Source organism: Panthera leo, chromosome F3 (genome assembly GCF_018350215.1).
Source record: "Panthera leo isolate Ple1 chromosome F3, P.leo_Ple1_pat1.1, whole genome shotgun sequence".
Taxonomy (NCBI): domain Eukaryota; kingdom Metazoa; phylum Chordata; class Mammalia; order Carnivora; family Felidae; genus Panthera; species Panthera leo.
This window is the reverse complement of record NC_056696.1, coordinates 53,448,779-53,469,087: the sequence shown is the minus strand read 5'-3', so window position 1 is coordinate 53,469,087 and position 20,309 is coordinate 53,448,779. Positions and strand designations below refer to the sequence as shown.

At 40.0% G+C, this 20,309-nt stretch overlaps 1 protein-coding gene across 1 annotated transcript in view; it reads left to right on the top strand.

The window, feature by feature from the left end:
* Window positions 1-20,309, top strand: part of USH2A (usherin) — a 743,753-nt gene that overhangs the window by 643,076 nt on the left and 80,368 nt on the right. Inside the window, exon 62 of the mRNA XM_042925179.1 lies at window positions 3,495-3,849. Coding sequence (XP_042781113.1) covers window positions 3,495-3,849 — 355 coding nt within the window. The remainder of the gene's footprint in view (window positions 1-3,494; window positions 3,850-20,309) is intronic.

The following is a 20,309-nucleotide window of genomic DNA, read 5'->3' as shown; positions in this document are numbered from 1 at the left end:
TCTCTCCCCCCCCTACCCCTCCCCTGCTCGCATGCATGCTCTTTCTCTCTCTGTCTCTGTCTCTCAAAATAAATATATTCTTTAAAATAAAATATGTAGTTCCTAGTTTTCATAGTTATTTTGGTTTTCTTCTTAGTGTTAAACAACATTAAATTAACTGTAGTCGGAAAAGAGCATAATTGAAGTATCTCCCAACTGAGTTTAAGCATAGAATAACCGTTTGGCTATTTGGGAAGACTGAAAATGTGATTTCCCTAAACACAGACTGTTTAGGAGGAAACACTTCCAGTTAGTTGAAGCCTAAATCCTACATGAATTAGGAATAATTGTGATCTACGTAACCTCTTCTGTTCCAAGTGTATTCAGACATAAAGATATTCTATTTTTTACCACCACAGATGGAGCATTTACCCCAACACAGTATTAATTTATTGAGTATTCAATAGTGGCAAGAAATACTTCATCAGGCTGCACCCTGTAACTGCTTTAGTGGATAAACTTGAAGCTAGCATAATTTTTAACCTCTTAGAGATGTTAAAAAGTCACGCTTTCAGGCAATGTTTTAAAAGAATGTCACAGCCATGGCTACACCTCAATGCGGGGATTCATGAGAATTTAATAAAAATTAACTGAATCGTCATAGAAAGGATGAGGCCAGACAAAACAGAAAATCTTACTTCCCGGTAGAAGTTTATGTTTGTTTGCTGTATTATGTTCCTTGCAAACACCTTTTAAAAACTCACTGAGGGGAGTCCTTGGCTGTGAGCCCTGCGGTCCTCATTAGAATGGATCCCTCCCAATGACACACCTGGTGCCTAGTATCTGCAGCAAGTACAAAGGCCAAACCCTGCAAACCTACACTGAGTGCAGAATCTGGCCCACGCATGGTGGCGAGGAATAATGAGGTGGGTTGCCGACCATAATTGCAGGTCACTGAGTGGCATCTCGGAAGCCTCTGTAGCCTCCAGCGGGAGGCTTGTCATTGCTCGTGCTTCGGTCATTGTGATTGATCCAGTTGAGGGTCCTCAAATTCCCAAAGCCGAGTATTTTAAATACCCTGCCTTTTTGTGAGAGGTACTGTCATTTACTTTGTCTTAATAACCCTTTCCGTGTTGATGGCTAATCTGATATGGCAGCATGTGAGTATCCTGGCATCTGAAGAGGATGTTCATTAAATACTCCTAACGGCCTGGAAAATACCGCCCTATCAGTCAGTCTCTCTCTACTACAGAGTAGAAGCTAAGTAGGAGAGGTTCATCTCTTTGGTACATTCTTCCCCAACCTAGTAAGTAAAAGAGTTAATAGAGATGAGGCGAAAATGCAGACAACCATGGAATTACGTGTGTTGTGGCCATTCATTCAAAAAAAAGTATTGAATTTACTGAGCTAGATGCTGGGCACACAGAAATAGACCAAATGGTCCATGATTCCTCAGGAACTTCCCCTTCCGATTAGGTCTGCATCATGATTTTACTTTTATTTATTTATTTATTTATTTATTTATTTATTTATTTATTTATTTTTGCATCATGGTTTTACATTCAGATGAGCAAATAACTGTTCCAAATGAAATATCCGATATTTGGGGCCATACTAACTGACAATTCCATTTCTCCTACTCAGATGTTTAATGCTCTATATATTGAGTACTGAAATAGTTTGCCTTCGTTTTCACAGCAGTAATATCTACTGATGGGACTAAACAATCCCTTTCTCAGGCAGTTGAAAGAATTTTTTGAGCATACTCTGCATTTTACTAGGTCTTGGAGAAGACATCTAATAGGAATTTGACTTTTGCCCTTTAAAGATCTCTAGAGCAAATTGATATTACATAATTTATCATGTTATTTTCATTAATTTGCATTTAGCTCAATCTTCTCCACTCAGCTATGAGTTCCTTTAGGGGCCTAAGTTCCTTCAGGAAAGGAATGTGTACAATCTTTGTACCTTTGCCCCTGGTACAAGGCATGGTGTATATTAAGTGCTCAGTAAAGGTTTGTTGATCACTACAAGAAAGATTGGTCCTTACTTCAAAGGGTTATGGCTTAATTAAAGAAGAGAAAATTCAAATGAAGATAAAATACATGAGATGCAGGAAATGAATTTTAAATATGTTTTAGGAGCACCTGGGTGGCTTAGTCGAGCATCTGACTGTTGATTTCAGCTCGGGTCATGTTCTCACGGTTGATGGGTTCGAGCCCCATGTCAGGCTCTGTGCTGACAGTGCAGGACCTGGCTGAGATTGTGTCTCTCCCTCTCTCTCTGCCTTTCCCCTGCTTGCTTCGGTGTACTCTCTTTCTCTCTCTTCCTAAATAAATACATTAATTAATTAAAATTTAAAACAATATATGTGTTTTAAATATCCTGGAAGCAGGTGCAAAATCACATTGTACCAGGTGGAAGAGAATAAGAACCATGGCTTCGCCTCATCAGTCTCATCCTTCAGTGTGCTAGCCTGGGCTTTTTTGCATGAAGATCTTGCGGTTCCACGAGCGGCAAGGGGTCAACCTCAGCGTGCAAACACTTTCCAGGTCTCCGCATGCATCATATTTGCTGCTGTCCTATTGACCAACGAGAGTCCCATGGCCATGTTTAGAGTGAGCTTGAGAGCACATTAGCAATAGACATGGGGATACAGGGAGACAAATCAGGATACTTAGTGCAATCCGTCTACCACAGAAGGGTCAGAATTCCCAATAATATCAACTTTTAATAATTGTATATGGTGTAATTTCCAGTTGTGCAAAAAATTAAATTGGGCCATGTACCTGCATGTACACATGCATACACTTGCACACATGTACATAAACATATAGACAGAGATCCAAAAAGAATTTTTACATGTGTTGATAGTGCTTACGTGTACGCTTCTGATTTTTTAAAGTTTTTAAATAACGTATGTGTTTCTGCGTATTCCATGTGCAGTTTTTTTAAGGAAACATTTCTGATGTAATATGACAAGACATAATTATGGGCGGTGTTACACTGTTTAAATGTTTTTATTTCTTCTGTATTTTACATGTTTTCTATGAAATATATGCATTCTTTATGATTAGCCAAATATATATAAAACCTACATTTAAAAAATGATATCGAGCCAGTCCTCTTGCATACTCTTTCATCTGGTCTTCATTAGGACACCAGAAAGGGACAGTTGAGCTGATAAATTTTTCTGAAATTCAATTTCTTTTATTTTTTTAAAATTTTTTAATGTTTATTTATTTTTGAGACAGAGAGAGACCGAGCATGAACGGAGGAGGGGCAGAGAGAGAGGGAGACACAGAATCTGAAGCAGGCTCCAGGCTCTGAGCTGTCAGCGCAAAGCCTGATGCGGGGCCCGAACTCACGAGCTGTGAGATCATGACCTGAGCTGAAGTCTGATGCTTAACCGACTGGGCCACCTGGGCGCCCCTGAAATGCAATTTCTTAGTGTATGTGCAAACTTCTTTTGAAATGTGCAGCTGTTCCTGACTGCCTTTCTGGCTTCCTTTCAGACGTCTTGCCGGCATCGAAGCAGAGTCCCTTTTGTTTGTCTGGTCAGAAGGAGCCCTTGAATTCACCGATGCTTCAGATACTCTGATGCCTTTCACATTCTATGAATATCGAGTCAGAGCCCACAACTCCAAGGGCTCAGTGGAGAGTCTGTGGTCATCGGCACGGACTCTGGAAGCCCCACCTCAAGATCTGCCAGCACCTTGGGCACAGGCCACCAGTGCTCATTCAGTTCTGCTGAACTGGACGGAGCCACGATCCCCCAATGGCATTATCTCCCAGTACCATGTGATCTACCAAGAGAGACCAGATGATTCTACATTTAACATCTCTACTGTGCATGCTTTCACCGTGATGGTAAGAACTTAGAAAAAAAGACTAACAGATACTTAGATTATCTGATTAACATGTTGAAATTTATTTTTTTTTATCCAGCTTATCGTTCTTCTTCAGTTAGAGCTTAAATACATTAAAATCTTTCACATGTGAAAAAGAACAATGTAGTCATAAGGAGGGATAAGATACTGAACTGAGTCTAAGGGATATTGGAGACCAGTTTGCAGGCCACGGTTAATTTGTTATGACCTCAAGCAAGTAAATGAATCTTTCTCTGTGTGATTTCCAAATCCATGAAATGGGGATACTAAATGTGTCTCTGTATAGCTCATGGGGATGAGGCACCGATGAAATTAGACAGATATAGGGTAGATACAGATAAAGGATACAGATATAAATACAGATATAGATACAGATATAGAAAAATATGGATATAGATACAGCTACAGATAGAAAAAGATACGGATACAGATTCAGATCCAGATACAGATATAGATACGTGTGGTATTACTGTCTCCTTGAGAAAAAAGAAAGTTAAATTTCTAGATCTATCTATCTGGATCATATAGCTATAGATATCACATGCACTATAACTCAGTGGTGATTTTTCTGGGTTGATCACCTCTGGCCCATAGCACAGTTTAATTGAGTTCACCCAGTATCTTCTGAGATCTTTCTTTAAATCTGACATAGCTTAATGTTCTATGGGAGAAAGAAATGGAAACAGGATGGCTCTTTTATCAGGGAGCATTCTCGTTTATAATTACTGCAGAGATGAGAATTGAACATAAGAAAAATCTGAGAGAAGTAGTGAATTATAGCCCATAATATCCACGACACCGGGATTCAGATCCCAAACTCCACCATCTCCTAGCCATAAACCACAATATAAGAGAGAATATTATATACCAAAAGTGTTAGTCAAGAAATGCTCTGAAAGGCCAGCAGGAAACCCTCATACTGAAGAGGCTTCATGGAGAAGATAAAACTTGTGGTCTTAGTAGTTAAATACGTACAGTTTTCAAAATGTGCCAAGACCTTGGTAAATATGAAAACCTCTCTTAAAAAGTGAAGAGACAGCCTAAAGCATTATTTTCAAAGAGCAGACCCTGTTTCTATACCGCTAATTGAGGCGGCCCAATATACATGAAGATTATCTTATAGAAGTATAACATCCATCAAAATGTCTACATAATAATGAGTAAACATGTTTTAATGAAACTCCAGAAGAATAGTTGTAAATGAATGGTTTATAGTACAGTATTTTCTCTCTGTCCTTATGTTCACTTTTCTCACTTGACCAAAAAATAAGCAGTCTGCGAATTAAAGAGACAATATTAAAGAAATCCTTATTTTATTTAGAATTCAGAATTGGTACTTTATTTTTTATGTGACATTTAATTTTCTTTGTAGATAAGGGTCTTTCATATGACATCTTTCTACAGTCTTCCTTATAAGCATTAAAAGCAGTGTTCTTAAGGGCAGAAGACCTTTTTTAGTTGATACTTGATCTATGGAGAAATCTCTTCCTTCTCACCATATCATTGGAATTAGTGTCCTGAACTTCCACCCTGAAAGTTAACTACTGAAAAATAAAGTAAAAATACTGAAAAACTCTTGACAGGAGCTTTCTGAATGAGGCACCTTAATTTAAATGTATTTTTAGGGCGCCTGGGTGGCGCAGTCGGTTAAGCGTCCGACTTCAGCCAGGTCACGATCTCGCGGTCCGTGAGTTCGAGCCCGCGTCGGGCTCTGGGCTGATGGCTCAGAGCCTGGAGCCTGTTTCCGATTCTGTGTCTCCCTCTCTCTCTGCCCCTCCCCCGTTCATGCTCTGTCTCTCTCTGTCCCAAAAATAAATAAAAACGTTGAAAAAAAAAAATTTTTAAATGTATTTTTATTGTAAGTACCAATATTGCAATAATTAAACCTCTGATTTTGAAGCATGGCTTTCAGAGGGCTGAGCCTAGACATTTAATGTCCCCAAACAACTCTATTGGAATTCTCTTATGGAGTACCCTCTACATCATTCCTTCATAGCCAATTTCATTTCACAACACCAGATTTAAAGTATACAATGAACTCTGTCTTGTATTTAATCTGCCAGGTTCTGTTTTTATCACACCAAAAAGTTCCTGAAAAAGAGGAAGGCCTATGACCCAAGCTTTAAGCATCACACGGCCCTTTGTTCCTGGGGCCCAGAAACACAGCTTCTGCCTGGCAGCCGAGGACTGCTTCACCCTGCCATTTTCCAGAAAGCAATCCTTGCACAGGGCTAAGAGCGCAGCCAGAATAATCTGGAAACAGGAATGTTTCTGCACCCTATTTTCTAGTGTATGTGTCTGTGTGCATGTTCGAAAGTACCCTCCCACCCGAATCTGGGTATCTGGCCCTGAGAATCCCAAGAAAAGATTTCATTAGGGTCATTAGGAAAGGCTCCATTTGAGCTTGTTAAGCAATCCAAGACATCTTCCATAGAGCAATCGGGCCAGTGTTCAGACATTCTGGTCAGTTGGCCAAATTTTCAGGGCAGGAGGCCACTATGACTGTTTTGGGGCTGACATCTTTGAAAGAAATCATCAGAAAAATAAACTATTGTCTTTGAGTTTCATACGCTTGAAACACTTGAGGTTTGTTTGTTTGTTTGTTTTTCTTGAGATATTTAAAGGGGGTTCTACCACTTAATTCTAATTCCTCACCGCCAGAGAATGTTCCTTTTATCCTGCCCAAACCCCTCCTCCTGTCACTGAAGTCCCCCCTTTCCAGTTCAGAAGAGCATGACTTCTCTATACCAGTTCAATGAACCTTCAGGGTCAAGAACAGATTATTGATGATTCAATCCAATTTGGCAAATAGTCATTGAGCACTATATTCAGTATGCCAATACTCAATACTGCGGTCAATCGCATTGTTGAAAGCTACCATGAGACTAGACCCTTGGGCAGAGCAGAGACTGAAAGGGAAGATGAGTAATCAAGACTGAGGCACAGATGATTACCGCTGGGCGTTTTGGATTTCTAAGTTTCTTTGCTTTCAGGTTTCTGCTGCTCATGTTTTAATGATTCCCCTTTAAATCTCTCTGAGTGTCTTCCTGCCTCTAGTTACTTACTATTTCTCTAACTCCTATACTAGCTAAATATCTTTACTGCCTTCTTTCATGTCTGTGCCCACTTTGGAAATTTTTCAAGTTTTTGTTTCATTGACGACTTCGGCTAAAATTCTCCAGAGCAAATGAACTGCATTTTCAGTTGGTGAGGCACAGAATCCATTTCCACAATTGAAGGATTACAATTGAATCCACAGACTTGCAAGAGGTATCACTAAATAGTCTCATTTAGTCTCTTGTTTACTGAGATCCTATCTCTGCATGAGGGGCCACCAATAAATTGCCCAGAGTGTAGCGCCATTATGGCTTGTCCCAAGGTCCCCCCAGAGTTGTTTATAGACAGGTGGACGTTGCTGGGAGAGCCACATAAAACAGGTGCAATGGATGCATGAGTCCTCTTGATGGTGGCAATGGATGGAGAAATGGCAATGGGAGCCCTCCGTGGGGGTGGAGAGCATATGTGCTGGCAGGGGCAGCGGCAGCAGCAGCAGCAGCAGAGGCAGCAGGAGAGGAGAAATGGAAAGAGCGTGGGTTTTAATGTATCACCAGCTTCTCTCCCAACCTCATGAAAAGTTTCATCTCCCTTTGGGCCCAAGTAGGTTCTTCTAAGGGGAAGAAAGAGATAGCTAGCTTCCTAGGGTCTCTTCAGACCAATACTCTCCACTACTGACAGCAAGCTAGCTTTAAGTAGAAGTCCTTAAGCTCCGTTCCCAATTAGCTCTGTGATGAATTGTGCAGTGTCAGAAGAGAAACTGTATTTAGCCTCACTTGGCATGCAAGAGTTCCATGGTGGTATTTACAGGGAACACTCCTGGCGAGGTTGGCGATACTGCTGCCACCATTCGGATTTGTTTGCTTTTTCTCACTGGCACCTGCCATCGCACTGGCAGAAATAACTTGGGATTCAAAGGCAAAGGTGGTTTACCTGTTAGTCTGTGCTCTCAGTATATCCCTGCTTACCCCACAGGGTTATGAAACATCAAGCCCAGATCGTACATTTGCCCAGTACCCTGAAAGATAGATGGTACTCTGCACTGTGTGTAGAATCAAGCATACGGTGCTGAGGGGTAAGCAAATTATATGGGTCACTAAAAGTTGGCTTCCAATCTGGAAATAAAATCCAGAATTACAAACTCTACTTTCTAGATTTTAGTTGCCAAACTCACTTGCCCAATGTCAAGGAGGAGGTATTCAAAATTTTCTCATGTGGTTGTCTCAAATCTCCTTACCATTAAGTAGATATGTAGCAGGGTCGGGGGGGGAGGGTGAAATTCTTCATAATTGCCATATTATGTGGAGTTTGTGAGTAAATTGGTTAGTTTGCTTTTAATCCCATTTTTAATTTGGCTTCATATAATGTAAAATATTGTTGCTCTTTACATATGATCTTAATTAATTGTAGCTCTTACAATGTGATGATTCTTTTCTCCCCATCCGTTTATAACACAATACAAATGCTCTAGGAGATCTAGGTATCTAGAAGGATTCCTCTAGTGATTATCTTTCCAAACTGAAGGAAAATTTGGTAACAAAAACAATTACTACGCTTTTTATATCAGTTCTATAAGCTGAGCTTTTCACATCTTATAAGTAACTGTGTTACTCATTCTTTATATAAAATTACAGAATGCAATTGTGTAAATGTCACACAAAACATGAACACTTATTTGTGCGACCCATATGATGTATTTAGCTTGACATTAACTTTTTTATTCACTAGCCTTGCATTATCTTTATCCCTTTTTTCTAATAATATGATACTAATCACAGATACATCTTGGATATCTGCTTTTTACTCAATATTATTGGAGATGCAACCCATATAAGTCTTCTTGAAATTTGTACAACTACTTCTTAGAGAGAGCTTTATTTTTCTCTAACCGCTTTATTCCAACAAGCTTCATCCAGGACCCTCTTGCTCAGTCATCTCTAATTTCTAAGGCACGTGCTATGGTTTTCTAGTCACATTCAGTGACAAGGACCAGCCCAGTTCTGGTAATCAGGATTCATTTCAGGTGTTTTAAAAAAAAATCTAGTCTAAAGCCTGACTTCAGAGATCCACAGTAGAAAAGAAAGGGCATGTTTATTTTGTTTATTTTCTTCCTTCTTCAGTTCCCTCTTCTCTTGTCGAAGTCCCCAGGACTGTGGGAGAAAAGAAAGAATTAGACCAAAAAAAAAGCATTAATCATGAATCTTGTTTTTATCCATCTACATTGCTTCCTGTGAGGTCATGCAGAGGTCCTGCGTGAGAAGTCACATGCTCTGTGTCCCCCGATGCAGGCAACATCTGGCTAGTTTCTTATATTCCTATCCCTTCCTGCCTCAGAGATCCAGCCCCACAGCCTCTTTTGCTTCTGGGTCCCCCTCTCCTGAGCAGGCAGCTAATATTAGGTCCTTTCACATTGAAAAAACTCATTCCTTTCCTGGCATCCTCCAGGCCTGGGGAAAACTCATTCTACCAAATAAGGAAAGTACAGCTTGTCCAGCCCTATCTTCTCTACTCACCCTAGCATGCTGAGTGAGACCCAGCCAGCCTCACAACTTCAAAATTCTTTGAGTAAGAATCAGGAAACAGCTTCCGTGTTCCCCAAATCCTGGAATCTCGGAAGAATCTCAGAAGATGCTTCTCCACACTAGTGGCTACATTAAAATACCCTGAGTCTCTTCAGCTCTGGAGCAGGGCTCATGAAAAGAGTAAATTGTCCATCTCACCTTTCTTGCAGACACCCTCCGTTCCTTCAAGTTGTTCTCTTGGATGTCCCTCATATGCCTTGAGAGTAGAGTATGGTGTCTCCGCATTCCTTCTTCCCAAGTAGTAAGGAACTAATGTGGGAAAGCTTGTCTACTAAATTCCCTTCTGTAACCTGCTTGTCATGAACTGGGTCTCCCCTCTTAAAAGTTGTCTTACACAGATCTTCAGAGGAAGGTGGGCTTGAAGGTGTAAGGCTGATTCTTTGTTTCTAGAAGTCCTGCAGAGGTATATCTAGCTGTTCCAGTAAAGTTACTTATCACCTGTTTTTTTTTTTTTTCTTTTCTAAGCTGTACTTACTATTTCCTAATACATCCTGTTACAAACTAAATTGATCCATATCTTTCTTATCACTCAACCCAGATAAACTGAGTCCTTCTCCTTCCTTCCTTCCACAACCAATCTTCACTAAATCCTACTGGTCCTACTTCTAAAGTATATCTTGAGTCCTGCTTGCAGGTTCTTCTCACATGTTGTTCTTCCTCAAATGATCATGTTCTTACACTTCACATGGATCCGTCCTCCTCCTCCTTGTCAAGTCTGAACTAAAATGTTACTTATCTCACAAGGCTTTTTCAAGGGCTAACTAAATTAATGCCTGTGCAAAGTACTTTAGAAACTGTAAATGGCAATGTAAACAGGATGTAAAACTTTAGAAGTCCTGCTATTTGGACTACAGAAGCCAGAAAAAATGGACAGAAGTAGGAAAAGTTTTTGTTTGTATAGAGCAACTGTTTTACTTAAGTCATGAATGAAAAACCTTACATTTTATATACTTTAAGCATTCTTTACCTTGCAACAAAATTCAGGCCATGCAAATTTAAGTGTTTCTTGATAGCACAGTGTTAATTTCCAGGTAATGTCTCAAGTATCGGGTTGGGCTATTTCCTTTCTAAGTCACCTGGAACAAGAACATGCTTTTTTGTGTCCCTAAGGTGTAGCACTGACTCATGTCCCTTCTACCATAACATCTCAGCCTTGCCCCTCAAAGAGCCCTCCTCAGGTGATTTCCTCTCTAGATGCAGTTCTGTTTACCTACCATGATGCTCAGTGGACCCTGCCCATCCCCCATCTGGGATCACATGAGCAAAACATGAAGTGTTTTGATAGCTCTCTCACACACACACACACACACACACACATACACACATGCACACACTTCCCAGGTTACACAGACCCTGCCAAACCGGCATCGTCCTAGTTTACCTGGGCCAAAGAGCAGACTATCGGTATATAAGGGGCAGTTGGTGAGGAGGCTATTTGCCCTTTCACTCCAGTGTGTTATTTTTTGGTCTTTAAATGAATTGTAAAGACACCCAAGAATTCCACAGAACCTTGGTAAAAAACATATATGAAAGTAAAACGAACTTGTCCACACAGTAACAGGCCCAGGCCATAAATTCAGAATATATGCCATTTAGCAGAGACAGCAAGCTGTAAATGGCAGTGAAGGGCAGAAGTTAATTGAACTACCGTGCTCTTGTCACCAGTGGAAAGTAGCCACTACCCGAGACAAGATGGCTGCCCCTAAAGTACCCTATTACAGCCAAGAGATCATATCCTTAGCTCTGCAAGGGCTTATGGGTGAGGGGGAAATCATACACAGATGACCAATTTTTTTATGGTTCACAGCCGATCAAAGTGAAATTCAGCAGCTGTTCAGGACAAGTGACCACTGTAACGGCTGTAATATAACCTACTAAATAGAGAGGGAATTGCATTAGAGCAAGAGGTTAGCCGTGATTATCGGCAGGTGAGTGCTTTATTGAAGTTGAAAGACCATTAACATTGATAGAGTAATTATTTCAACTTGAAAGTAATTACCTTGATGGGTGATAACTTCTCTAGTGTTCCCAGATTTGATTGGGCCAAACAATTGTGAGCTCCTGAAGCCTAGAAAAATATTACAACAATACTGTGATTTTTAAATTACCGAAACCACTGTTGGAATATTTTAATTATGCCGAACAGTGAAAAGATTTTGCCTTATACCAGCTAGTGACCTCTCATGTAGAGAGAGACATTTGCTTTTTAATCCAAATGCAATGACCCACACCCACCACCTGTGAATACATATGTGATGGGTTTGCAAATGAATCTTTTTATCTCGATATAATTTTTAAGGTGAAACATCTTGTTAGTGCTGTAGCTAGGTGTTAACTAAGCTCGAACTGCTGGCATTGTTGATCATGTCTATGACCTGGGAGGCCCCAGAATAGCAACTATTTTTTGTCTTTGTCACAGAGGGCTTACGTTTGTATAAATTAAGTATTTTGATAGCGGCATCACAAAAGTCGAAAATTTTGGATGCCATGTATTGTGAATCCCAAATCTGAGATTTTAGTTAGTCATGAAATTCATTTGTTTGGATAGTTTTCTTGCTTGATGTTATGCAACTCCACTACAAACGCACCATTGTCAGGGTAGTTCCTGTTTATCCACACTGGACATCAGCAAACAAAATCAAAATTGAAAATCTGTGCTACTTGCTTCTCTGAAATCTCATGCAAGTATGACCATTATGAGTTATTTGCAATTGAGGACGAAGACATGTAAAATCTAATATGACGATCAAGACAAAGAAATACCGTGGGACTCTGCCATTAATCGGTTGTTCTCTTTTGAGAATCTCTTGTGCCCAGAAGCTACAACAGATACAAAGAAAGAAAAAATACTCTTTTCTCTCTGCGACTCATGGTGTTCTTGAAGCAAATGAGGAAAGAGACAAATTACAATATAATAAGCAGTTATTTGGTCATGCATGGGCATTGATTATACTTATAAATACTGAAAAGAACCCAGGAGGACCCTCGCTCATACCCCTGGTTCTAAACCCAGCACTCATCCTGCAGAACCACAAACCACTGGCTGCACAAACACAGCATCATGATTCTTAGTCATGCTGTCAGAAGAGATGAATGTGACATCACTTCCAAGTTCCGGGATGATTCCTTAGACCTTTCTATCATCTTGGCAGGGTTTGATCAGATGATCAGCCAGTGAAGGACTATCTTAATGGCAGCACTTCCCAGGACTTTTTTTCTAATCAAAATCTGACTCTCATACGGGCAAAACAGGTTTCCACCTGTTGTCCAAGAGCCTCTAAGGAATGTTTACCAAGCAGACCATAGATTCAGAATAGAAGCCATGGATCTCCTTCCTCCATATCTGCCCTGAATTCCTCTCCATTGACAAAGTCATTGGGTCTCTATTTCAGAAAAAATCAGAGTGCAGAAACCCCTGCCAAGCCAAAAGAGATTTGCAGACTGAGAAGTAAAATGACTGGTTTGAATTTGGTAAAACAGTAAGGGACTGAGACAAAGCCACTGGGAAAGTGATAAGAATTTATGATTTGAATTGTAAATCTTGCCATTAAGCCAACCAAAGAGTGGAGAAATCTGACCAAGCTGACATCACATCAGAGTTCTTAGCACAGCGGGCTCAACGTGTGTCATATGCGGTTGGGCTAAAGATTGTATTAAGGAGCCCCTCAGGTACTCTGAATTTAAAATAAGTGTAATAACTCATTTTTAAACATTTTATGTGATACTTGGATTATTAAATATTCACATTACAAAATCAGGGAGTTTTAATCCATTCCAAAAGGTGCGTTGTCTACCTCTGAGAGATAATGGCCATGTCTAGATAGTAAAATTACAGTATATTTTTAACGGATGTAAATGTTACTTTTTGACAAGGCACAAGTAATGAATTTTATCATATAAGTTCCTATTGGGTGATTATGATACAGAGTTTTATTTTTGCTAAGCAATTACTAGTGTCATGGCTGGATACCTGTGCCCATTAGTGGCTGGTTCTGTGTTTTTTTTTAGGATGGTTATTGATCTCTTGCTGAGCTGAGATTCAGGTTTTATGCCAGATAGCTTGATTAATGGGTTGGTTTCTATAAGTGGACTGAATGGGGATAGAAACCAGGGGCAGCCTGCTCTGCCAACCCCAAATCCGTCAAGACGCATAGCTCATTATGAAACAGTTATCAAGGATACATGAAAAATTAATTGGGCTCAGTTTGATTCTGAAAAGAATCGGCTTTCTACTTGGCGGCCCCCCCCCCTTTCCAGATGTTGTGCACCGGCCCCTGGAGAAACAGCAAAGGGAGATGTATTAATACATTGTATTGATTAGATCAAGACCCCTGACAGTTATTTGTAGAGATACCATCTGGCTGCTGTTCGAATTCCTTCACCAAAAACAGGACGTGACATGTTATTAATCTCAACTCTCTAAGTATAGACAGTTGCCTTTTCTGCTAAACCGCATTTTACCATTCCGTAGGAGACGGAGGCAAACCTGAAGGGTGCAGAAATTAAGGTTATTACACAAATTGAGCCATATGGTCCAAATATTTCAGCAAGAAAATTGCCAGGCAATAAAAATTGCTCCTGCCTTCCTAATGGTGTAAATTACAGTTTAACCATGGCTCTAATGATGTCCTTCTGCCGCGCTTAACTACTGTTACATGAAGGACATTGTTTTAAAAATATAAAAAACAAGTAAATGCCAGCAGCGTGTTTTACAATCTGTTAGCGTGTCATTAAGAACACTGTCAGAATTACATAAACATAATGGCAGGCAACCCAGCATACAAAAGAACTCGTATGGAAATAGAAAATGTCTTGAAAACTCTTCTTTATCTCCGTAATGTCAAGAGCACGGTCCCCTCTGGAAGTTGTCCAGGGAGAAAAGCCCTGTCCGATGCTTTATTCTAATTCCCACGTGTGCCCCAACAGCAGTGTTTTCTAAACAAGTCTTGCAAATCCTAGTGAGCCTCGGTGCACGTCTCGTCCCGGGTAAGGAGAAAGCTAACCAGTTCCAAAATAAATGATAGACGCTGACCTTTTTAAGTGTTCCTGTTGTTAGGGGGAAGGGGGAAGACCCCACCAACTTCCTTAATGGTGATAAATAGTATTAAGTGTACACTTCCCACTGTGTTTCCGAAGAAACCAGTCCTACAGTTGGGCATACAATACTAAGAGGACACTTGCTTGAGCTAATCAGACGGTAAAGACCATTAATATTTGAGAGAGACTCGAGCCCTTCAAATGTTTTTGTACCTGTCATACCAAAGCACCCTAGCATTTAAAAAAACAAATCCACGTGGATCCTAAGAATATTACCGTCTTGCTATTACACCATGCCTCCAACGTCTTGGGCTTCTAAGATGTTTCAAACAGTTTAAGGTTAAAGTCAGGAGAAAAGTTTATCATAATTATATATATATATATATATATATACATACATTTATATGTAATTGAAATTATATATATATTGAAATTATGTGTGTGTGTGTGTGTGTGTGTGTGCGATTGAAAGAAAACTACTTTTAATTCCTGTGGGAAATTTATGTTTTTTTCAGCACATTTTTCTTCTGTATTCCCCCAAAGAGAGAAAGCCTAGGGTCTATTTTTCCCTTTAAAATAAAAAAAAAAAAAATACAAGAAAAGAAAACGACAGGAAGCCAAGAAAAATCCTATTTTCTATGCATGCATTAATATCAGCGAGGACAAGTTACCATGTCCTCATGGCGCAAAGGGCCCGGGTGGCAATCTGTGGACTGGAGCATTGTCTGCCTGGAAAGCTCTTTCCCCAGGAATCCCCATAGCTGGCTTCCTTGCTCCTTTCTGGTCTCTACTGAAATGTCACCTTCTGTCACTCTTGGGAAGGCCTTACATGGCCTGCCTAGCTATACTATCCCTCCTCTCTTCCACCCCACACACTTTCTGTCCCTGTTTCCTGCTTTTTCTCCTTGATATTTAACATAATCTAGAAGTATACATTTGTACTTGTTTGTCTTCTTTACTATCTGTCTCTCTGATCAGAATATAAACCCCCCTGAGGGCAGGGATTTTGCTTATTATGTTCCCTGATTCCCAGATTCTAGAACAATGCCTCTTAACTTAGATAGATGTTCGCATAATGAATAATGAAGTAATGAGTTAAAATCTCTAATGAGCCAGAAGTAACTTGCGCATTATTTCTCGTTCCTATTCAAACTATAATTATATTCTAGAACTTTTAAAAATTTCTTGGTGATGCCATATATTTAGCTTAAGGGGAGATCTATATATTCATAGATAAATGAAGGTATAATCATTTATATGTCCCAATTTCAATCTATAAGCAGGTATTTGCTAACTTTCCCCATTAAACACATCACAATCACATTGTACATGCCACCTCATTTCGTCTTAATAATCACTTTGTAGAATATTATTATCTATGGATTATTAGTGAGGAAACAGAAACTCAGAGAGGTTGAGTTACTTGACCATGGTTGCACAGCTCGCTGCAGAGCTGCGATTCCATTTCAGATCCCTCTGCTTCTAAAGTCTGTTCTTTCTTCTACCCAGTGCTGCCTCTTGAATTATCCACCTACAGGAAACAAGATATCATTTATGAAAAGCTAAATATCAATGAAAGCCACAAATGATACTTCAATACCATAAAAGTAAGAAATGCCACATAGCATGATATGACTAATTGTCTAATACAAATATAGTAAACAACTTAGCAAAGATTCAAAGAATTAAACTGTCACTTGGAAGGAAAATATCAGGGAAGATTTGGGAGAGGTCTGTGCCTTAAACAGTGGGTTGAATTTGAACTGAAAGGGGCGCCTGGGTGGCTCAGTCAGTTAAGCCTCCAACTCTTGATTTCAGCTCAGGTCATGCATGATCTCACGGTTGGTGAGATTGAGCCTACCGTCAGGCTCTGTGCTGACAGCCCGGAGCCTCCTTGGGAATTTCTCTCTCTCCTTCTGTCTCTATCCCTTCCCTTCTTGCTCTCTGTCTCTCAAAAGAAATAAGTAAATATTTTTAAAAAGACAAGAATTTGGACAGAAGGAGGGAATTGGAACAGACCTTTTCTCAGGCAAAGAAACAGAAACCTGGTTTTAAACAGCTGATGGTGAGACTCTGCATTGAGACCATCCGTCTCCATTTTTTGGTCTGACATGAAAGCAGCTTTATTCAAAATAGTCTCATCAGATTCCTAGCAAAGCTGTTGAGTGAGGTGGTCAGGAGCATGGGCCTGGGGGTGGGCAAACATGGATTGGAGACACTCAGCACTCAGTTAAATGGTGACTATTATGATCTGAAGTAGGTGGATGGAGAGAAAATCAATCCGTAAAGATGTCATTGCGCTAATGTGTTAACAGGGTTCCTGTCTGAAGAGACTAGTCCAGAATTTTTTTTTTTAAGAAAAAACATTTTTTCTCCTTTTTTATTTTATTTCCCCTTAATTCCCTAACCAGTGATCCCCAGAAACATGTACTATTAGCAAGGCATATTAGTAACAGAGTGTGGTCTCATGGCAGCTGAACCAGGAGTCTAGGTGTCGTAATAGGGGAAGAAAAGGCAGCCTATTCACTGGAAACATGAGAGGAGACTTCTTCTCCAAAGCTCAACCGGGGAAATTACGTGCACTTCAAATATTACCCAAAGTCCAATGTTCAGGTCGTGCCTCTCTCGGCCACAGACAGTGCCGGGTCACAACTCGAACCCTATCAGGTAAACCCGGGATGTCATCGCTGGCTTTGTGGCACCGCCTGGGGCCACCTCATCAGCATTCAGAAACAGGGCGCCCACCCTGGGGACACACCTCCAACACCTGCCCTTGAGATGCCACAGGAGCCGCCTGAGGAGCTGGAGGGAAGATCGGGTAGATGTCTCTTCTGTTGTGGGATAGGCCATGTTCTCTACCAGGACCCAGACTGCCATCTTTTCTTACCTCACCCCGTGTAATTTCTGATTTACCAGGAATCTAACGTAGACCTAAAATTAGCTTCCTAAATTAAGCCGTGACTAATTTTCTTCCTTTGTGACCTACCACGTCATTAGCACGTTTAGGTTGAGCACAGTCAGGGCCTCAGGAGAGCCCATCTACTTGTCCATTTTGCCCAGAAGTACCTGGTCATCGAACCTCACGCCTTGGCATCTTTTCCTTAACAGAGCGATAATTATTTATTAGTGGAATATATGCTTATTATATCCAGAAATTAAAGTTGTTAGGGGCAGTGTGCATCCAGCATCCAGGTCCCTGCGGCTGGATGATCACATCTGTTAGAAATAAATCACTTAAAAAAATTATATTAGTCTCACAGACGGTCAAGAAATGGAGCAAGGGTAGGGAGGGGAGAATAGGGCAAGGAAGCCTGATTTTAAATCTTGTGAAATAGAGTGTGGTCAGTATGTTGTCAGCACATTCAGTGTTCAGACGTCACCTCCATCTTTCCCCTCTTTGAACCCCAGGTGGCCAATTAACAGTACGTGCTATTTATTCATTACAAAATAGGCAGGATAAATTGAATGGTTAGATTGGCTAATGAGAATTCTTAACAAGAAGGAGAATAAAAAATGATGCATGAAGAGAGACCAAAAAAGAAATATCTGGGGAATTCTAGACAAAAATCTGGAAGAATTCCCCTCTTGAATGTATCTGGAGTTTCATCTGGAGGCAAGGAAATGGAAATGGAAAAGGAAATTTAAATTTAAAAGATTCACTTTGCTAAATCTTCTTCCTATATATTCTCTTTAATTCTTTCATTTGTATTTCCTTAGTTGCTTTCATTCCTAAGGCAGAGAGACAGTCTTAAATTACTCCCAGCCATTATTAGTTTCATTAGGATATTTTGATGCTTCATTTTACAACAAAGCAATGCCATTTTGTAGCCTCCCTGCTCATCAAGCCTCAACCCAGCAAACTAGAAGCCTGTGAATTTACTTGATCTTGTGAATACACATTTTTGCAAATATGGATGAATTTAGGCAGGGATTATAAAATGATCTATCAACATAATTAAAATTCCATTAAAATATATGTATTAAACATTAACTTAGGCGTTTTCATTTTGTGGCCAAAGATTATACGTTTCTGACATTTGTTCCTATAAATAATGTTCTCTCCCCCTGTATCCCTCCCTCTTTCTCTCTCTCTCTCATTGCAAAATGTACATCAGAAACCAGAAATGAGTGAGGGTTTGAGGGTTTGGTTTTTTTGTTTTTTGTTTTTTTAACTCATGCAGCAGCAGCTGGATGCAGCAGTGTTACTATGCCTTGAGGATCTAGAGAAGCTGATAGAGAGAGGTTTCCAGAAATAAGAAATTCTGAACTCTCACCTTCTAAGATCTAAAAAAAATGCAGTATGGAGGCTCTTTGTTTTCTAACTGTTGAATAACTTAGTAATTCTTGGTCAGAAAATTAAGGGTCTACATCTGGCAGCATCCGAAAGAAATTACTCAATTGGGTACCTTTGAAAGCCAAATATAACATTTAAAAAGTCAATATTTGTTTCAGCAGTGAATGTTTCTGAAAGGAAATGACTATTTTAGTGTGCGTGGTCTGCTGAGTATTTTCATTTTTCAGCCCTCAAGCCAGGGCTCCAGCCAGCATGGCCCAGCTCCTTTCTTTCCATGAGGACAGTGCCCTCTGCTGGGTATGTCTACATACCACGTACGGCTGGTAAGACACGGAAGCCATCTGTGCACCAAACGTGTGAGCACTTAAGATGCACCTAAGCAAAGGTTTTTGGAAAATCCTTGCCTCTTCCTGTACTAGAATGACTGCAAGGGTGGAAGTGGCCATAGTTCACTGTAGTTTTCTTTTTACTGCTGTGTTATTGCACCCTGTTGGGGGATACATCTGAGCATTTCATGTGTCCTACTTTTAAAATGCCCAGATGGTAACTACGTGCTCTGGTTTGAATTGGGTAGCCCTCATCTTTCATGCTCTGTAGTCTGCCTAGTTATCAGAGAGACATGAGACAAGGAAAATTCTCCCATTTTTCAGCTCCTCTTCATCTGTTTCTAGTCACCCACAGTGAATGATGCACTTGCACAATTGTGAAGATGACAGTCACCATGATAACTGAACATCGCTTCTCTGGGATGGGGAGTGCCCTGTGTACCCGGAGCCCCCTGCTTCCCTCCCAGCATACTACCGTTTTCAGTGTAACTGATTACTTGCAATCTTGTAAGTAACACGGGAGTGAGAGGCAGTGTAAATATTTTATACCTTGTCGAACCACTTATATTTGCATTGTTCTTCTTCACTCTAGTCTTTAACTTTAACAGAGAATTTAAATCAAATTATTCAAACTGAGAAAGAGTCAAACGAACTCATAAAATAAATGTAACAGTGTGACTGGTTATAATAGCCCAAGCGCATAATAGAGGTTGAGTATGATTTTGTGACATGCACGTTTTATAGGGTTTTTGTCTCCAACTATATTCTTCAAAGTGCCATCTGGGCAATGACCATCGGTATCATTTTTATCAATAATAGTCAGCACTTCCCACTGGGAAATTAGTCAAGGGGATGAGATTTTTTTTTTTACAAATTATCTTTAAGCATTCATCTTCCAAAAAGTATTCCTGGAGTTTGCCCATCATCAGGTAGCGACATAAGTGAGTTACTTGTTCTTATTTTACACTTTATTCATGATAAGCTAGTGATCAGATTCCATTTTATTTTTCACAGAGGAAAATTATCTTGCTCTGTTTTTCTCTTAATAAATAACTTTGCTGTAAGAAGAATGTTAACATAGCCAGTTGTCTCCAAACTTTTTAGAATGTGCACTCTTATAAATAATAACTTCCAGAACACACATCCC